Source organism: Ciconia boyciana, chromosome 3, assembly GCF_034638445.1.
Source record: "Ciconia boyciana chromosome 3, ASM3463844v1, whole genome shotgun sequence".
NCBI lineage: Eukaryota > Metazoa > Chordata > Aves > Ciconiiformes > Ciconiidae > Ciconia > Ciconia boyciana.
Window position 1 is genome coordinate 76,560,020 of NC_132936.1, and position 21,478 is coordinate 76,581,497.

The 21,478-nt window shown below is 37.0% G+C and overlaps 1 protein-coding gene across 8 annotated transcripts in view; it reads left to right on the plus strand.

Annotated features, from left to right (window-relative positions):
• The window catches only part of MAP3K4 (mitogen-activated protein kinase kinase kinase 4), a 74,360-nt gene that overhangs the window by 32,634 nt on the left and 20,248 nt on the right, over positions 1-21,478 (plus strand). For 3 of the 8 annotated variants that reach the window (XR_012041547.1, XR_012041546.1, XM_072856209.1), the window contains exons 6-17: positions 2,596-2,753; positions 3,150-3,266; positions 3,700-3,799; positions 3,889-3,972; positions 6,226-6,492; positions 8,416-8,565; positions 9,608-9,769; positions 10,783-10,916; positions 14,394-14,472; positions 16,879-16,957; positions 19,190-19,286; positions 20,182-20,316. Coding sequence is in view for 6 of the 8 variants with exons in the window: in XM_072856209.1 (XP_072712310.1) it covers positions 2,596-2,753; positions 3,150-3,266; positions 3,700-3,799; positions 3,889-3,972; positions 6,226-6,492; positions 8,416-8,565; positions 9,608-9,769; positions 10,783-10,916; positions 14,394-14,472; positions 16,879-16,957; positions 19,190-19,286; positions 20,182-20,316 (1,562 nt within the window). In the remaining 2 variants the exon portion in view is untranslated. The remainder of the gene's footprint in view (positions 1-2,595; positions 2,754-3,149; positions 3,267-3,699; positions 3,800-3,888; positions 3,973-6,225; positions 6,493-8,415; positions 8,566-9,607; positions 9,770-10,782; positions 10,917-14,393; positions 14,473-16,878; positions 16,958-19,189; positions 19,287-20,181; positions 20,317-21,478) is intronic. The other 5 variants (XM_072856212.1, XM_072856210.1, XM_072856213.1 and 2 more) reach the window with 5 other exon arrangements.

Sequence of the window (21,478 nt, forward strand, 5' to 3'; positions counted from 1 at the left end):
AATACTGCTAATAGAAATCTATTGTCCCTGTTGGGTATAGGTCTTGCTAATTTTTTTGTTCTTGTGCTACTTTCACATAATTTTATTGCTTTAATGGACTTGTAAAGGAAACACAGTAACCGTTGCCATTTTAGCAATACTGATGTTTGTTTACTGGATTGTGGTACAGTATACCTGTAAATTGCCTGTATTTACAATGAAATGGTTCATAAATAGAACTGTAAATTCCATACATTTAACCTAAATTTTTAATAAACTTTTAGTATTGAATAAAAAAATAAATACAATTGTTTGACTAACATCGTGTCTTAATATCTTGGTGTTGCATTCATCCATTAATTTTAACTAGATACCTTATTTTTAATGTGTATAAACACGAAGTATTTTCAGGACAAACGCTTGGCCTCTGAAAGATATTAAATGAAATATTCTTTAGTAGACTTAGTTTAATTTACTGTTCCCTTGGATGTGACTGATTTTTATTCTTTTGTGAGTTGTTTGAGCTTTGTCCTCACTATTCTGGGGAAGAAAAACCCCAGGATACACCTCAATACCTCATCAGTAGTGTTTTCTCAGCAGAGCTGTTGGTACCATTTATTGTTGGGTATGCATGGCTATTACATGTTTTTCATTGCCTATAATGGTGAAAATAAAATGTTTTACCTGAAGTTTCTTATGTTGCGTGCCTGCCTTCATCTCCATCTGAAATTTCTAGAAACTTCCAGCAGAAATGACTTGGCTAGATGCAAGGAAAATATTGAAATTTTGAAATTCCTTACCTGTTGGGTTTTTTTAGGTAGTTGTAATGTTTTTGTGCTTTGAGGCAAGAGCTTGAACTTTGGTGGCAGTTTTAGTTGTATAAGTATTTTGCTTTTTGTAGGTCTTGAAAGGGACAGTAACAAGACTGTGTAAATAGGAATAAATATATCGGGCTTCAAAGAATCATAGTTTGTGCTTGTTCAGAGTTGCAGGTTACTGTAGCGCCAGTAGCAGGGGAGAAAGATTGGATGAATGGTCAGGGTTGTCAGAAGCTTGGGACAGCTGGACAAAGAGAGCTGAAGAGATGATCTGGACTGAAAATAGGGATAGGAAAAACTTGTATGAAATCAGAAGTTTAAGACAGGATAAATGATGAGTGGGGGGTGGAACTTATTCTTTGTCTTTTCCTGTGGACTCCTTGTATAGGCAGGTAAGGTAGCTAAGAAGAATACTGGAAGAAGAATTAGGCTGAGAGTGAAAAGCGAATTAAATAAAGTCAAGAATGGGGCTACAGCCTGAGACTATCAGAACATGGTACCTACCTAACTCAGAGTAGAGTTTTAAGGTTTTCCACATCTACTCCACTCTTGTGAGACCCCACCTGGAGTAGTGTGTTCAGCTCTGGGGTCCCCAGCATAAGAAGGACATGGACCTGCTCGGGTGGGTCCAGAGGAGGGCCATGAAGATGATCAGGGGGCTAGAGCACTTCCCCTATGAGGGCAGGCTGAGAGAGTTGGGGTTGTTCAGCCTGGAGAAGAGAAGGCTCTGGGGAGACCTTATAGCAACCTTCCAGTACTTAAAGGGGGCCTACAGGAAAGATGAGGAGGGACTCCATCAGGGAGTGTTGTGATAGGATGAGGGGTAATGGTTTTAAACTGGAAGAAGGTAGATTTAGGTTAGATATTAGGAAGAAATTCTTTACTGTGAGGGTGGTGAGGCACTGGAACAGGTTGCCCAGAGAAGTTGTGGATGCCCCATCCCTGGCAGTGTTCAAGGCCAAGTTGGATGGGGCTTTGAGCAACCTGATCTAGTGGAAAGTATCCTTCCCTATGGTAGGAGAGTTGGAACTAGGTGATCTTTAAGGTCCCTTGCAGCCCAAACCATTCTATGATTCTATGATCTTGGCATTATTACAGTGTCATCCAAAAATACCTGAAACCAATAGGAAGTGTCTTAACCATTTCTAAGGAGGGACATTGCTTGATGTTATGGATTATTGAACTAAACCAAATTGCAGCTAATTTTTTGCATTCAGTGGGATCTTGAAGGGCAAATGTTTGAAGAAGAAGTGTACTTACCTGGATTTTTATGTTGGTTTAAAACCATAATAATTAAATAAAGGTGAGAGGTAAGACTTGATATCAAGGAGCACAAGGTATAATGTAGAATCTGAGAAGCCTGTTCACTGCAGTTATCCATATCCAGGAGGATATGTTCAGATAAAACCTTTTGGAGTAATCCAGTTAATAAAAGATTTAGAAACTTTTTTTCAGTAATTAAGCTTTAAAAACTCTGGCCACTGTGGGTATTCACTGATACAATGGTGAATAGCAGCACAGCAAGCAGGGTGGTGATACTGTCGATATTTTCAGAAGAGTATTGTGGAGACATAGTATTTAATACTTCAGTAGCACTTTCTACTTCCTGAGCCATAAATTGCACCTTTTGTGTGGAAACATGTAGCTCTTTTTTCCGTCATAATAAATGAAAAATGCTGTAGAAATATTTTTCTACAAATTGTATAATATTGAGATTGCTTGTTGATTTGAGAAGCTATAGTCCTTAGTTACACATTTTGTAACAATTTCTGTTTAAATTATCTCTTTCCATGTACAGGTTTACTTTGATTATATGCGAAGCTGGATCCAAATGCTACAGCAGTTACCTCAAGCGTCTCATAGTTTAAAAAATCTCTTGGAGGAAGAATGGAATTTCACCAAAGAAATAACTCCTTATATAAGAGGAGGTGAAGCTCAAGCTGGAAAACTATTCTGGTAGGTTTTATTTAATTACTCTGCTTATGGTGTTCATTTGTACCAGATAAGTATTCAAGTCGGCACTTGTTCAGGGTTCCCAGATGGCGCTTCTGGAGGCCTCAGTAAGCAGTTGGTAGTCTTTGTGAATTCATGGATTATTACAGTGTAGCTGTAGGATACAGTAAGTGCAGATTGCTCTTACTCTAGCTATAACAGGAATGACTGCTTCTGTGGAAAGTCCCCATTCCTGCTAGCCCTGTGTGCATAGAATAACCGAGGGCCCCCAAGATGCTGCTTGTTTCTGCAGGCGGACTTGGCAATGTGGCGCTCTCGCATTGGACAGAGTAGGAAGAAGTTTAAGGTGCCATGCTACCTGAATAAGACTCTGAAGTTCCACCATTTCTGTTGCTACAGTGATATTGCAGGAATGCTGCTGAAATCTACAGGAATATTTTTAGATTCTGGACTACAAGACAGTTGTGATGAATTTTGGGCCAGTGCCGATGACAGTACTGCATCAGATGAAATCAGGTATTAAGCCCTTCGGCTTAATAATAATAATAAACACACTTACTCATGTTTCTATACCTCTGACAGGTACATACTGCATTTTATTTCTTAGAATGAAAACTTTGTAAATGCAAGACTCTGTAGACTTTATTGCTGATATTTCTGTATGCAGTAGTAATGAACCATCATTTTGTTTGTTTGAAGCCTAGTAACCTTCTTTTTGGTTCAGGGTATAAGAGATTGTTTAATCTTTAAATTTAAATTCAATTTTTATATCCTTATCAAAAATGTCCCTGCGCAAATTCAATTTATTTCAGTCAGCTGCTTGTAAATAGTTATCTTTTCTGTGCTCTTTCTATTGACATATATGTGAATAATTCTTATTTTCTAATAGCTATAAAAATGTGATATGACTTATTAAAACATTGTCACTTCATTCTTACCACTGTTTCAGGAGGTCTGTTATAGAGACCAGCCGAGCACTCAAAGAACTTTTTCATGAAGCTAGAGAAAGGGCCTCCAAAGCGCTTGGTTTTGCTAAAATGCTGAGGAAGGTAAGTTAACAGTAGAGTCTCGTCTCATTTATATGGTTTAAAGAAATTTACTCTGAAAGCATATTCTTTTGTTTTGTCATTACTTGTAGGACCTTGAAATAGCAGCAGAATTTGCATTGTCAGCCCCTGTGCGAGATCTTCTGAATGCTCTGAAGACAAAAGAGTATGTGAAGGTAAATTCAGATCAGAGGCATGAAAGTAGAGTGGGGATGCTAAGCAAAATGTCAAAGGATATTTATTGACATACTTTCAGTTTTTTAATGTGGCATCTATATCTCAACATTTAAAATGTTGTGTATTTAATATTGAATTGTGGCAGTCAAATTATTTTCTGTACCTGTGTTTGTGTGAGTGAGAATGCTAGTCTATGTTTTGGGAAATCAGTGTCTGATTCCTTGTCTTCCCAAAGATTCTCTTTGTGACTTAGGAAGAGCCATTTTGCTTCAATAATACTTACTCATTTGTGAGAGGGGAGTGGTAAGACTTAGTAGGGAGTGTTATGAAAACTAAATGCTTTGAAGTTTTTACTTTTAAAGTAAAGTTTTTACTTTAAAGTCCATTTACATCAGTAAATGGACATGTTTAAGTAGATAAACACAGGTCCGTAGTCTGAGATTGTGTGCCTTTATAAAGCAACAATATTATAGCAGAGGCCTGCTCTAGTGAGCTTCCTTGAGAGTACTAAGGATGTGAGAAATGCAGGGACTGCGTTCTGTTCCAGAATAACTGTTGCTAGAAAACTGTTGTACAGCAAAAGTAGGTTAAACTCTTGGTGCCTGATATTTACTGTGCAATAAATTCCCACATTTATGGCTTTGCACTTTATTCTTTAAAAATTCCTAGGTCAACAAGTCTTTATTGCACTGTGAATTGAAGTAAATCAGTTGCTTCAACAGATTAAATTTACTTGGATTTGCTGTTCTTTTTTGTCCTTCCATAAATGCTATATATATAATTCCCAAGTGGGAAATAATCTAACTTTTGCATGACAAAATTCTTGTTAGATTTACATAAATGATTGCTAAAAGTAGAAATTGGTTCAAGGGGAGACTGACAAGTTCATAGGAGAGAAGTTCATAACGGGCTGTTAAATACATGGATGAAACATCTGGCTCAGCAGGACCCTGGTCTGTGAATTTTTTAAGAGTTGGAGAATAGTCAGGGAAATCAGTATATGTTTACTTTTAAAAATATTTTTTCCCAGGTATCCACTCTTGGCTGCTTTAAGACACAATGTTAAATTTGGTAGACCTTTTAGTTAAAGATAGTATCATTGTTCTTATGCACGTTTTGAAGAAAAAATTGAATCTTGAGTTTGAAAAATCTGTGTAAGCACATGGGTTAAATAATCTAGATAGATTATTTGGATCTCAAGATTTATCCCTCTTTATGTATTACCTCTCTTTTTTTTGCCACTCAAAATGACACACATTTTGGTGATTAACACTTCATTTATTGGCCCTCTAACATCATGTAGGGAGTTTAAATTTTTAACAGCCTTTTCAATCAGATGCTCATTAGTTTTGGGAAACTATTTTAGCTTTCAGTAACAACCATCTAGTTTTTACATTGACCTATAGATTATAATGGTTTTAATTATAAAAGATGGCTGCATAAAGGTAAAAATGTTGAGTGCAGTGTTTTGTCTTAGCTTGATGACATCAAACTCTGAAAAGAGAGAATTAAACTTCACTGTAAGTCAGTTACTTGTCAAATCACAGGTATCAAGTATTTTACTGTTTTCACAGTCTGATTCTCATGCCTGACTTGGTTAAAGTATTGTTACCAATGTGACAGATATAATGCAGAAGTAGTTTTTAAGTAGTATAAGTAGTATTTTATTAGAGAACACTCTTACTGGACTTAATCTATCTTTCATGAATAGTAAAAGAATAACTGATATTTTTTTAGCCATATTTTTGCTTACTCTTATCTTTTGTAGCCATTGAGAAATGTTATGTGGATTCTTAGAGATCCTGAAGGAATTTTTCTTCTTTTAATATTCCAGTCTTAAAAATGTGTGCTTCATAAGTCTTAAATTAGTCTTGTCTAATTTACTTTTTTAAATATGTGTGTATATATTTTATACATATACGCACATATATAGTGTATATATATGAAATTGGACTTTTTGTAAAAAGATTCCTTTAGAAGAATATGTAGAAGGATTGATTGAAGGTGCAAAGAAAGATGTCACTGAAAGTTGGTGATCTAGCGGATTTCAAGACAAATAATTTCGTATCATGCATTTTGACTTTTAGTGCAAAAATTGCTGAATGTGTTGTTTTACTATGTATATTGTACAGCTGTTTAAGATGGAAACTCTCCCTGTTGCTTAAATGAGACTACGTATATCTATTTTGTCTATTTTATGTATCACAGAAGACAGTGAGAATCACTCAGTATGTTTTTGTTTTTTTCTACAGGTACAAATCCCTGGACTTGAGACTTTACAAGTATTTGTACCAAATAATATTGCAGGGGAAAAATCTGTGATTTTGCAGCTCCTCAATGCAGCTGCTGGAAAGGATTGCTCAAAGGATTCAGATGAGGTTGCATATGAGGCCTATTTACTAATGACCAAACACAGTGATAAAGACCATGAATTAGATGAGAGCTGGAGTGCATGGGAGGGTCAGCCGGTCAAAGTAGTGCCGCAAGTAGAAACTGTTGATACACTGCGCACCATGCAGGTGGGTTTCGGTGTTTCTCTTTTTTTTTTTCTCTGTTTATGTAATCTCCACACTTCTATGAGTGCTTATCCTTTCAGATTAACCACAGTAATTTAAGTGAGGCACATGTCGTCTTATAGGTAATAAAAAGTTACATTCAAGGATAGGATTGATTCTTAGTTGTGTTAATGCAAGTATTAAATTGAATGGATTTTAGCGTTTCTTAGAAGGATTAATCTCCACAGTGTGCATTTTTCAGGGTTGGACTTTTATAACAAAGAGATACTTTGAATATCTAGTTGGGTGTTCAGTATCAGAAGTGCGGATAGGACTTGAAAACTGTACATTTTATTAAGAAGTCACCAGTCTCCAAGAACGTGTGGTGGTTGTGTGCTTTCCACATGCTGAGGCATGAAACCAGTTACTTTTTATCTTGGATGAATTGTGACATTTAAAGTTAAATTTCTGTGGAAGCTACTGGATGTTCAGCAGTTCTGCAGGAATAAATCTTTTCAGTCATACTTTCCTTCATCCCAAGCCAGCAGGGGTTCCCTGCCAGCAGTTCTGCTGCGCTCTAGCAAGTGAGCCAGCTGCAGCTCCCTGCCCCTCCTGTTCTCGTATCCTTATGTTAAGCTAAGTGAATTTTCCTTTTGGTATGTCATGCAGTTCCTTGGATCCCTACCATAAATGGGCTCTACTGCCCATGGACAGAATGACTTTCCACATCACTGTGCCTGGCCTCTAGCATTCAGAGGGCTCTAGCAATTCCAGGCAGTTGAAAAAGTCACTCCTGAACATACTGCTGTTTTTAATGTGCAAGCATGCTACTTCTTCTAGACTGAACAATTTAAAAATAGCCTTTGATTAAAAGGCTATTTTTTTAAAAAGCTTGGAATTTCACTGGTCTTCTAGCAAAGTTAGCATTTCATTCAGAAAATGAAAACAGCGAAAGATGGTATTTAGTTTGCAAATGGTATTCTACCTGACATATGTAAGTGCACATAAACCACTGTGTGTTTGTGTATGTGTTTATATGTGTATAACACTTTATTAATTTTTAAAAATCTGATATTGAAAGGTTAGGAAGTAAAAAGTCCTTCCGAAAGATTGTGTCCTGTGGTTTTTAAAAAACATGTTTTGACTGCAAACTAGAGAAAATGTAAGGTGTTCTTTAAAAAATATTCATAAAATAGAAGAATCCCATCAACATTTAAAGAATTTTGAGCATGAAAATATTCTTTGGGGGCGAGGTATTGAAAATCTGGATGAAGTAGGACTTGTTTTGTGAGTAACTTGTTGCAGATGCATTGTCTGTAGTTTGAAATCAACAGAGCTTAGTAAGTGACTCATAGTGCCACAGCAAAGGCAACACCATCTGTGACTGTGTACTTTTATAGACTTCTGCAATATCAGAGCTCTGGTTTCCAAAACATATTCTTACATTTTAATAATTTTCAAAATTTTAGCAAATACTGTGTGGTAGATCTATGGCTTTCCCTGTTCAATAGTAGGATTTTTTCCTGAAGTGTGTTACATTGCTTGGATAAAACCTGCTTATTTATGTGAAGGTTGTTACCTCCATCTGCTTTGAGAAAATATAATTCTGTTGCTTAGAAGCTGCCTTCCTGTGTATAACTATTCTGAAGATAATTTTAATACAGTGTTTCCCAAACCTTTCCAGAAATGAATAGGAATATATTCCCCTTGAAAACTTGCTGTGGCATTTGCCCTAATAGAGCTCTGCTCATCAGATGAGAGTTTATCAAGTTCAGTTGCCAGCATCAAGCTTTTCTGTGTGAATTAAAGATTTTAATGAATAGCGACAAGAGAAGTCTTTCATATATCTAGAATTAAAAATGTAACCAGTTGGAATTTACTAATACGGGACATGTTTTTGTAAATAGGATTTTGTTTATAAGAAATAGTGGTGTCTTGTATTCCTAGGTTGATAACCTCCTCCTTGTAGTCATTCAATCTGCCCACCTCGTGAGTCAGAGAAAAGCTTTCCAGCAGTCTATTGAAGGGCTCATATCTCTGCACCAGGAGCAGACATCCAGCCAACCAGTCATCGCTAAAGCTCTACAACAGCTAAAGGTAAGCAGTTTTTGAGATTACCTCAGTCAAAATCGATGGTGCTTTGCTCACTGATAAGTAAAAATGTGTATGGAGACTTGATTGCAATGCTAATGACATATTCTGCATTTGTAATTTATGTAACCTCTACGGACTTTACTTTCAGTACAATTTTCATTCTGTTTTTGCAAAGAATTTGTGAGTGTATTTTTGAGCAATATTGGTGTAATCATTTTTGCACTGGGTAAGTGGGAAGCAAGTCAATAATGCAATGCAAATATTAATAGCAACAGAATAAATATGTCTTCGTATGAGAGTGCTATTGAATTGAAAGAGTTTGATTTCATAAAAATAAATTCTATCAAATTCTGTCAAAATCCATAATCTGCAAGAAACAACTTTTTTTTTCCCATATTGGGAGAGATGGCTGCTTTGTGATGTAAAGGTGGGTAGGTCTCTCTCTGATTTTTTACTCTTGTTTTTGGTGTGGTGTTTGGTGGTTGGTTTTTTTTTGTGGTGTTTGTTTTTTTTTTTTTTTTTTGTTCGATGAGGGTTTTCTTTGGTGAAGTTTTTTTTTTGTTCATTTGTCTTTTTGGAGGACCCAGAAAAGCAAAGATTTGTTACGTTGAAGTTGCAATATCAGGTCCCTACATTTCCTCCTGAGTTCAATAGAAGCTGTGTCCACATACAAGGGTGAAAATAAAACCAAAGGCTTGGTCATGTTATAGATAGTAAAACTCATTTTCTCTGTTCTTGTCTGTCTGATTTGGGTTGGGTGTTTTTGTTTGGGGTCCCCCCCCCTCCCCCTGCTGTCTTTGTTTTTAAAGTTAATCTCACTCAAGCAAACAAACTTAATTATAATACTTCAGTTAATTATAGGACTTGCTTGGTGCAACTGCTGGAAAGTGTTTTTCCAAGACTGAACAAATTGTGATGGCATGAAAGTACATTTCCATTTAAAATAATGTAATTGTTAGATCCATGTTTGCCTTAAGTCTTCTCAACTGTAGAATATAAATAATAATTTGATGCCCCCCCATCCCTTTTTGTTGTTGTTACTCAGAGTGATGCATTACAGCTATGCAATAAGATAAGCGGTGCCATTGATAGAGTTGATCACATGTTCACATCTGAGTTTGATGCTGAAGTTGATGAATCTGAATCTGCCACTTTGCAGCAATACTACCGGGAAGCCATGATTCAGGGTTATAATTTTGGGTTTGAGGTAAGGAAACAAAAACTTAATGACACATTTGTTTTGTAGTTTTGGTAAAAAACAATTGAAATTTCTGTTTTTGCATTGGTGCAAATAAGCTAATTATAAGTCTGTAGACATATGAAGAATTCTAGCAGAACATTGTAAAAAATATGTATTGCCACAGAAATCTTATGTGAAAATGATTGAAAAAGAACAGATTACATTCAGACTCCAATTAGCAATGCCTGGAACTCTAAAAAGCTTTAAGAAGTTGATGAATTCAGGCGTAGTCTTGTAGGCTCTGCTACTTGGAAGCATTTTACATGAAATCAGAAATATCTTTTAATATTGAATGTCATTGTGTAACTTGGCTTCTCACAGTTTTTCAGCCTAGAAGAGCATAATACTGTAACATGAGCCATTTTTTCAAAGTTTATGGTGGTTCTTTGATGCAGTGAATATAGGTTTTGAGTGCCTGCCTTAGAGTGCTGATGAGGAAATGTCATGTTCAGATGCTTTTTTAGTATACTGTTTCACTATTTCATTCCTGTGAGCTTTATAAAATGTTTTTAAGATTGTAACATACCCTAACATACTTCTAAGGATAGTCTTCTAAAAAACAGCTGGTATTTCTGTTTAATTTTTTAAATGTACATATATAACTCCTTTATCCGCTACAATATAACTAAAAATAAACAATACTTTGTGGTTCAATCTCTGATTACAGAACTGAGCGTTTATGTAGGATGTTTCTTAATGATGTATACACTGTTAAACATCAGCACATGGCTGTATACATACAAGAATGCAATACGGCTCAAGTGCTGCCTCTCACTGTAACACATTTTGTATCATAAACTTTTTCATGTTTTTTTTTCTATAAATATGCAACTGCTTGCATAAAATAATTTTGTCTAAGAATAGGATGTGACTGTTACCATACTGTAGAGTTTTGTTAGCCTGCAAATACTCCAGTGGATATTGCAAATGGTATTTTTGTTCTTGTTAATATGTGAAAAGTAATCTTTAGTTTCTTACAGTATCATAAAGAAGTTGTTCGTCTGATGTCTGGAGAATTCAGGCAGAAAATTGGAGACAAGTATATCAGCTTTGCCAGAAAATGGATGAATTATGTGCTTACAAAATGTGAGAGTGGCCGAGGCACTCGACCCAGGTAGCAGCCAACTTGTTACTGCCATAGTAGTTTGTGTTTAAATACCATGCAGGACTTTTCACACTGTGAATAATGCTTTATTGTTTAGAATTAGTTGTTCTGAACTATTGATGCTTCTGGCTCTTAAATTTCGAAAGTAATTTGAATAGTAAATGCATAAAGCCGAATGAACATTCCAACTGCTTAGCAGAAGATTTTGTGGAACATTTTGCCTCATGTTAGCCGACAGAAAATGGAAAGAAAAAGTGGAGGTTGTTGGACCCAGACAATTAAAAGACTTTAGATAAGGGTTGTTAGATTGGAACAAAAGTGCTGTGTGATAAGGAGTCAATAAAGGTTGCAGAATATGCAACAGTCATTCTGGGTATTCTACAGAGAAAGGAGTATTGTTTTGTGCCAGTTGTGGAAACAATGTACTTATGGAAGCTTTAGCCTCCTGTAGAAGTCCTTCTGTTAGTCCTTTCTGAAAGCATCTGAAGTCTGGCCCACAGATGAGGAAGGAAGTGTTTCCACTCTGGTGAAAATTCTTCAGTTTTATGATTGCAGTAATGGATGCATTTGTGGATGTTTTTTGTTGTAGTCTGAAGTATTTTCTGTCTGTTGACAGCAGTGTTGTGCTCAGTGGTCTCTCAAATTGTGCTTACAGTTGGTGCTATGAAACTGTACTGCTGGGCACTAATGAAAAAAGTTAAAGTTACATCACTTTGAGGATGTAAACAGAGGAACTGGGAAACTGGCCCAAGCAGAATGATACCATTACTTGATTTATTTAGGTGGTTTTGCAGCATTTTGCAGCTGGTATATCAGAAATTTAACGGAATTCTTTTGCATTAAAATAGGTGCCTTATATTGATCTGTGCTAGCAGATTACACATCAGTGACAGTTTTGTTTCCTTAAAGTATAGGACTGATCAGTCTGTCCCGGAGGTGGTTTGTTCCGCTTGCTGGAAGAAGAGGAGGAATGAGTGGGTAGGCTGAACCATGTGTGGGTAGACTAGTTAGCTAACTACCCACACATGTGTCCTAATCTTAAAAAACAACAGGAAACAAAAAAAACCCCAACCCCAAAACCAAAACAACTTAAAAGGCTTTTTAAAGTATGTTAACAGTAAAAGGAGAACTTAAGACGATATTGGTCCATTACTTGATGAGATTGGTCACCTCACAAATAGGGATGAAGATAAAGCAGAGACATTTAATGCCTTCTTCGCCTCTGTCTTTAACACAAATGATGGGCCCTGGAACCCTGGGTTGGAGGACCATGACTAGGGGAGTGATAAGCTCCCGGTTGACTTTCAACTTGTACAAGATTTGCTGCTGCAATGGAATGCATGCACGTCTATGGGGCCTGATGGAATTCATTCCAAGGTACTGAAGAAGTTGGCTGATGTTATTGCGAGACCTCTCTTATTGCGAGACCGTTATTTATCAACGGTCTTGGAAATCTGGAGAGGTTCCCCTTGAGTGGAAGCTAGCAAACGTTATTCCAATTTTCAAGAAGGGCAAGAAAGAAGACCGTGGTAATTATAGGCCTGTCAGTCTCACTTCAGTTCCTGGTAAAATTATGAAGGAGATTATTCTGGGAGTTACTGAAAAACACTTCAGAGACAATGTAGTCATCAGCCAAAGTCAACATGGGTTCATGGAGGGCAAGCCATGCCTTACTAACTAAATATCCTTTTATGACAAGGTTACCCACGTAGTGGACGAAGAGAAGGCACTGGATGATGTTGGTTTTTGTTGTTTTGTGGTTTGTTGTTTTTTTTTTTAATTATTATTTTAGCGAAGCTTTTGACACTGTCTCTCACAATACCTTTCTGGACAAATTGTCCAGCATACAGCTAGGCATGTGCACAATATGATGGGTGAAGAGTTGGGCTTAAAGAGTTGGAGTAAATGGGGTAACATCTAGCTGGCGGCCAGTCACTAGGGTGTTCCCCAGGGCTCAATTTTAGGGCCAGTTCTCTTCAATGTTTTTATCAATGATCTGGACACAGGAATTGAGTACATACTAAGTAAGTTTGCTGCTGATACTAAATTAGGAGGAGCTGTTGATTCCCTCGAGGGTAGAGAGGCCTTACAGAGATCTTGATAGATTATGAGTGCCGGGCAATCACCAACCTTATGAAATTTAACAAGGACAAATGCCAGATTTTGCACCTGGGGTGGTGTAATCCTGGATATATGTATAGATTGGGGGCCAGGAGGTTGAAGCGCAGCCCTGCAGAAAGGGATCTCGGGGTTCTTGTTGATGGTAAGCTCTATGTGAGTCAACAATGTGCCCTGGTGGCGAAAGGGCCAACCATATCCCGGGGTGCATTAGGCATAGTATAGCTAACGAGTTGAAAGAAGTGATTGTCCCACCATACTTAGCATTGGTGCAGCCTCACCTCAAGTACTGTGTGCACTTTTGGGCTCCATGATATAAGAAGGACGTAAAAATATTACAATGTGTCTAAAGGAGGGCAACGAAGATGGTGAAAGGACTAGAAGGCAAGACTTATGAGGAGTGGCTGAGAATACTAGGTTTGCTCAGCTTAGAGAAGAGGAGACTGAGGGCTGACCTCATTGCTGTCTACAACTCCCTCATGAGGGGGAACAGAGAGGGAGGTGCCGATCTCGTCTCTCTGGTGTCTGGTGATAGGACGTGAGGGAATGGCTTAAAGCTGTATTAGAGGCAGTTCAGATTGGATATTAGGAAAAAGCTCTTCACTGAGAGGGTGGTCAAGCACTGGAACAAGCTCCCCAGGGAAGTGGTCATGGTCCCAGGCCTGTCGGTGTTCAAGAAGCATTTGGACAATGCTCTTAGATATACGGTTTAACTTTCAGGTTGCCCTGTGTGGAGTCAGGAGTTGGACTCCGATGATCCTCGTGGGTCCCTTCCAACTCAGGATATCCTGTGATTCTACTTGCATTTTGTAGGTCGCAGCTGCTAATTCTAGTAGGTCTAAAAGGAGGCAGTGGGGGGAGAGCAGGTGGCTGAAGACACAACTCACTCTAGCCAAGTTACTTATTTGCTTTACTTTATCGATCTAGGCCCTGAAACCAGTGATGCCCAGTTGCTGCTGATCAGACAGTCATGAAATCATTAGTACTCTTTCAATCTTGTTTCAGGATAATTTAGGCAGGGGACATAGTGGTTTGGCTTGTTGCTAACATATTATGAGTGAATTGATGATACTGTTCCTGAAGATAGTACATATAAGAGTTTGAGATGTATAGGATGGCCTGCTCACTTTATTTGGCAGTGTGCTTGCTAAAATCAGACTTTAACCAAATATAACTGGGCAAATATTAATACAAGCTAAATATATTACCTCTTATATATGAATCCATTTATTACAAAGATTTTATCATATTTTCCAGAGGAAAAAATAAGTAACTGCCATTTACTGTTCTTGGATGTTGTTGAAACTCTTATGATGGCTTTAGCCGAAGAGCAATTCACTTTCTGTCTTTTCTTTTTCTTTGAGATAGGTGGGCAACTCAAGGTTTTGATTTTCTTCAAGCCATTGAGCCGGCATTTATTTCAGCTCTCCCAGAAGATGACTTCTTGGTATGGAATAAGTTAGTCTGCTTGTTGTTTATTTCTAAATACATATGAAGCTATCAGTATATGTTATCAGGGATATTTTTTATACAGCTATGTCTGAATACAGATGCTGTTCTGAAACAATTGCTGTTGTATATAACTGATGATGAGGATATCTCTTCAGTTTGTAAGATTCTGAATAGAGTACGCTTGTGACCATTGGCATTAATGTCTTCAGATTGCTGACAAGTTGCTGGTACTGTCTTGGGAGGCTATCTCCCTTTGTCTCTTGGGAAATTTGACAGCACCTTTTCTGCAGAGTTACAATTTATAGTTGTCATAATAAATTTCTGAATATAGGCTTCTGAGGCTTAGTTAGCACCCAGAGTTCATTTGTGAGTATGAATAAAAAATCACAATTGTTTAAAGGTATTTCTTCAAATTATGCCAACATGAAACAGACTTTAAAGCATCTTTCTTCTGTTCTTACTATGTAAAAAATAGTAGACTAAAACTGGCTTTTTTGTGTGCTCTGACTTCTCTGTTTTCCTGTGGAAATAAAATTCTGCAAATTTATTTCTCTGATCTTGGTACAGTACTACAGAGAAGTGAAAGCACAGTTGCTACACAATAGCAGAATGTGAGTGTCAGTACTTCTGATTTTTCTTAATTTCAAGATGTGTTATGAAATGCCAACCATATTAATCTTGTGTAATACAGAAACTATATAGTTGAGTATTTTTTCACATATATTTTTATCAAGAGCTCTCAAGTAAGTTATGTAAGTCCCATGTGTGTGTTGTTGGGAAAGGGTTGTCTGCCTAAATGACAGAGGTAAGCCTGTATTAGAAATACACCAATACTTTAGCTTTAGGAAGTAGCCCCTCAACTTTATTTATTTGCTTTGACACAGTTTCTAAAACACCTGGTATTTTGAAGAGTAATACGTGTGTATTTTAGTGATACTGTTTTGCTAGAGGTCCCTTCAGTTTTTAGGGGGAAGCTTCTAAGAAGGAAAGACACTCAGAAAATCTAATGTGGCCTTTGACATTATAAACTGGTAATTTTGTCCAAAAATGGAATTGGTAACCTTGTTGTGACCTTGAAGGAGAGTTAAAAAGCAATCATGCATGAGTTTGTTTCTGTTGACCGATAACTGTCTAAGATATCATGGCATTCTTCAGATAGAATGTTTTTTTGACAGAGGTTTCACATGTACAGAGCAGAGAATTCAGAGACAGTGTTATTTAAGATGGAGTGAAGTCAGACCTTGAACACGTGGGAGAGAAGGGGAGGAAACCAAAAGCTTAACTGCATTTCTGAACTTTTGCTTTCTTAAACTGGATTTCAGTTTTGGAGAGCATCTCTTGAAGCCATTTTGATTAATCTGACTCCTGTATAACACAGGTCACAGCATTACACCCAGAAATGCATATGTAGTCCTAATCTCTTATTTAAATAATACCTGATGACGTAGGAGGACAGTCTAGATCTAAAGCTGAGATTCTTGCTCAGTCTGGGTTGATAAGATATGCCAATCACAGACTAAACACTTTTTTTCTTTTTCTTTTTTTTTTTTTTAATTGTTTTTTTGGTTAATCTAGCTTCAGGTTCCTGGTCTTCACTAAGTTTCTGAATTTCTGGAAGAAATTTTGACTAGTCTGAATGACTGGTGTATAAAGTGGCCTTCATAGCAACTGTACCTAAGAACATAATTTTAATTCTTTATTGTGAAGACACATTTTATTCCTGGTGTTCTGACAAGTAAATTGAACCAGAAGAAGGTTTAATAACTTGTCCAAGGTTACGTACACAGTGAATAGTACACCCACTAATTACGCTCAGATTGTCTAAGCCCCAGTTCAGTGGTTTAACTATTAGACATCCTTTCGTTAAAGTTTTGCTAACTTCATGAGTAGATAAGGAAAGTGGATTTCTTTTAATATGCAGTGCTTCATATTTGTTGTTTTACAGACTTTAGTCTTGTGATTCAGGCTGTCATACTCTTGCCCATTTTCTTTGGGTGTTTCTTCTTGGGGTGGGGAGAGGGAGGGCAGAGGAGGTTGTCACAGCTTTTTCCAGCAAGCTTGATTTTTAATTTTATTGACAATGGATATTTTTAAGTTCCACTAGCTTTATCTTATGAAATGTTCTTTATTATATGTCATTGTTCAGTTCTTATGGTTACGTAATTTTGACAAGGTCAAAAGGCAACACAAGACTAAGATTTCTAGCTTAAAAAAAAAAATCAACAAAGTCAAAACCCTAATGTGGATCCAGAAGTTTAATATAATTGATAGAATATGGAGGTGCTTACTTTACAGATTACATATTTAACCAGTGTCATTTTATTACTGCGAGTTTTACCATATGGCTATCAACTCTCTTGTGACAGAAAACATCACAACTTTTTCTGTTTGTCATTTCTAGAGCTTACAGGCTCTGATGAATGAGTGCATTGGCCATGTTATTGGAAAACCTCACAGTCCTGTTACAGGTTTGTACCTTGGTAAGGCAGAAGTTACTGGCATTTGTTCGGAGCTTTGCTGCTATTGTTACAGAATTTTGATTGTAAAGTAATTTTAAAATGCTAGAAATACCAATAAAAGTATTTTTAAGCTTTTCATGATTGTTGATGTGAAACCATTATTGCCTGACAAAGTGTAAATACATGGTGGTTTTACTCAAGAAATGTAAAAGCTTTACAGATGCTTTCCTCGGATTTTGTCCCTGAATCCCCGTGAAGTCTTGCAGATCTTCAGGAGAAGAATTATGATTTTTTTAAAGGTTGGGTAAATAAGTGATTATAATTTTAAGGAGGCAGTTACAGCTCCCTCTCCCAAAATTGCATTGTGGCACTTCAGATATTTACACTTCTAATGGACTTTATATAAGTATTGAGGTACAGAGGAGTTACACCTGGGGGCTTGATGATAGAGCTGTGGGTAATAGTTCTCCAATATCACAAAATTTGTCATATTGTAAAAAATATCTTTGGCATTAGAGTGAAATCAACACAATTCATTGTTTATCTTGAGAAAAGGATGTTTCCTCAGCTGTGTTTCCCTTTTACATATCTCTTTCTCGCACTGTTTCTCTCTTCCTCCTCCCAAGTCCATTGACTGGTTTAACTTTCAAAATACCACGTCTTCTTTTCTTTCTCCTGATGTCCACTTCCTGGACAGGGTGGATGGTAGAAGACATGAAGGGAAGGTAATTTGACTCAGGCAAGAGGAGTTTTTTCACTATTTCAGGAAGGTTTCAGTTTTGATATAATTTTGATGAGAAACTCTTATAGCTGAGAAACCTTTCACAATGAAAGTCAGTCCAATCCTTTGGAAAGAAGCATAGCCTAAAATGAATTTTAGGCAAGTTCTGTACTGTGATGTAAAACCTGTACATTCACTTTTGATACTGTTGTTCAGAGGAAGGCCTATTTTAGGTAAATCACTAGCATGACGATCCCAAAGTACCAATGCTTATAAATGCTATTGCAGACACAGCAGATCACACAAACTAAATTGCTTGACAGCTTTTGGCTCAGAGGCATGGGGAAGGGGTGACACAGGTGAACGGCACAGACTTGAACAGCAGGCTGAAACTTCAATACATGTGAAATAAACATAACTAAACATAAACTGTATCCTGGCTGCAGATATTGCAGATACCCCCCTTTCTATCTCATGATCAGGAGAAAAATAAGAATTCCTAGTTCCATTTGCATACCATGTTGAGGGACTTAAACCCACTGTGATCTTTACCCCTTTTCCTAAAGCTAAGGATCCAGTTGTGTTGATGCTGCTGCCTGTAGGCACATAGCTGGGGGTCTCCTGGTATTTCATCCTGTCTTTTTGCTTTGTGAAACAGCCTATGTCCACCCAGGTGGGTTAGGTTCTGCCTTCTGGGTCTTCTGCTAGTGTCCTTGTGAATTATAACAGGACAACCAACACCTGGCCCTGGTATCTTTTACTTGTCCTGGTAGTGCAAACAAGGCAGAAACTCAGCTCACTGTGATTAACCTAGCCTGGCAGAAAGTACTGACTCGTGTTTTGATGAGCTGTCAGCTATCTTGCGATGTGACTACCACAATATTTTTCTGGCTAATTAAGGAGGGGTTGAGGGAAGGGGAAGATGCTGCAGACTACTCTTCCAGACAATGGGTGAACTACGCATGAGGACAGTGATGGCTCATTTAGGTTTGACCCTGTCCCTTTGTAGCACTTCCTTGTGGCAGACTGTCATGGGGGGCATTAGTATGGGTAAAACTGTCATAAGTGGGGTTTTTTCCCAGCTCATTTTGCTTTCTGTTATTGTCTGAGAAAACTAATTCTGATGCAAAAGAAACATAATAACACTGTTTGCTTTTCAATTATTATTTGATTTGTTAATATTTATTTTGCAATAAGATAACAAATCATCTTTAATCTGTGAAGTTGAAATAATGAAGATATACTTTTAGTGAAGTAAGTACACACCTTCTAGTTGCTAGTTTTCAATTCTGGAGAATTTAAATATTTTATAGATGAGTTACATGATACAATAGCATGAATAATACTAATACATACTATTGATTTATTTAAAATTGGAATAATTTGGATTTTTCTTAAAGGATAAGAAAATATGTGCCAGTTCACAGTTAAGTCTTTACAATAGGAATTTGTTTTAATTTTGTGTCTTGAAATGGCCCTAACAGAGTTTTTCTGACATCTGAGTAAATGTGCTACCTTTTTTATGTTTGCAGCTATTCATCGAAACAGTCCCCGTCCTGTAAAAGTACCTCGGTGCCATAGTGATCCGCCAAATCCTCATCTTATCATCCCCACGCCCGAAGGCTTCAGGTATTTAGCATTAGTATAGAGTTCTAAACTGGTTTATCTTCTCTTGGCTATGCTGACTGTCAATAAGTAGAACACCTTTTCTTTCCTGTTGAGGGCAAAGCAGGTAGAAAAAATGAGCATGTTAGTGATCTGAATTTTATCGATGTGCTTTTAAGGACAATATAGTTTATTTTTCTCCCACCCCCCTTTATTTTAGAGTTTTTAGAGTGCATTCTTTCTCACTTTGAAGTCATTCTTATCCCCTTTGTCTTTCCTGAAAACAATGTTTCAATGTAACAAGCTTTAATTCAGTGAAAACTGCTCATTAACAAGACTTTTATTTCGTTCTCCACTTTGAATGTCTGTGTACGTGCCCATGACAGTGCTTTCTGTAGTTTAGCATAGATAAGACTTCAGAATTCCATTCTGGAATATGGTGGCATTTCTGTGTTATTACCAACCTGCTGTGAAGAAGCTTAAAACAATGGATGGTTTTGCTTCCCTTTGAAAGAGTTGACATGAGAATTAATGCAACAATAGTTTTTAAAAATTTTAAAATAAACTTTGCCATGCATATTTTTAACACAAACAGAGGGGCTTATTTTTCAAGAAGATCAGCACACTGTCAACCTTTACACTTGACTTTTTTTTTTTTTAAAGTTGCTTAGCTGTTGGCAGAAACTAGTACTACTCTAAAGATTTTGAGATTTTTATTTTGAATATTATTATTATTATTATTATACATATTGACAGCCCCTGAACCTTCTGAGACCCAGAATTATTCCACATAAAAGTCTTTATGTACTTGAAAAACTTTTAAAATCAGGCCTCATTATGCACACTTCAAAATTTTATTTTTAAAATAAACTTTCAACTCCATACATTTTTAAATTTTTTTTTAAACTGTTTCCTGAAGTTTTTCTTTTTGCCACAGTGCACGGAGTGTCCCTTGTGATGCACGGAACCATTGCAGCGTTGCTGTCAGTCGCCCCGCTCCCATCGGTAGCGACTCAGCTCAACCCAAACCTGTCAGCAGTGCAAATGATACCAGGTAGCTCTGCTCCATGACGTAACAGCCTCATTCTACTTACATCGCCCATATAACTATTTCCGCATACTTGCATCGTAGTAGGTCACTTGCACTGTGCTTTTCTGTCCCATCATGTGTTCCACTGGCTCCTCCATTCATGTTTGACTTGAGCAAAATCTTACGTCTTAGAAATAGATGTTAAGACTGCTTTCAGATTTAAAATGTCTGAACAATATGGTAGTTAAAGCATGCGGTTCTGACATAGATTACAAATTTGCTCAGTAAAAATTTCCATGAAATTAACATATGCCAGTCAGTGCAAAGTGTTAGTTATCAATACTAATTATTTAGTAAAGTTATACCGATGAACTAAGATGACTGTAACATGCAAATAAGCCCAAGGTGGTTTTTTTGTTGTTTGTTTTTTTTTTTTTTTTTATGTTAGCTAACAGTTTTGGTATTGCTGTTGTCTGCCATAAATATTTTGAAATACTGTATAGTGGCAAACACAGAATTAAACACATAAGATTTCAGGAGGGTTTTTTCATTTCTTGCTACACCTTTGCTCCTTAGGGTTGTGCAGAATAAACTTAATATGAAAGAAACCATTCCTGTATCAGGATGTGTAACAGAAACCACTCCTGTATCATCTGTTTGCAGAGGTGATGAGTGAATTTTTTTGGCAGACCTATGTTAGTATCTTTCTTGCTTTTTGGCCTCTGATTTGGCTGTTGCATTTCAGACTGTTGGTGTTCCTTCTTCCTGTACCACAGTCAGACCATTGACATGTCTCCCAAGTTCTCTAAATTTACTCTTTTAAAAATTCCCCCTCTCCACCCTCCCCCCACCCCCAACTGTGAAAATCCTGCTATTCACAAAATGATATTATCTTAGGGTTTATAAATAGCTTTTTGGATTATTATTTCTACTGCAGATTACCAAAAGCTCTCTTTTACAAGAGATTCATATGAGTGGAGACACGTGATCTGACTGTATCACGCAGCTGTAGAGAAAAGAAAGAACAGGTAGCAAAGGAACAACAGATTGATGATGACCAAAGCGAACTTAGATATAACTTGGTTATGAATTATTTATTTATTATTAAATAATTTTCAGTTGTTAGCCAGCAAACCATCACGGTTTGTAGATTTGTTACCAGATGCACAGCAGAAGCATGTGTTAA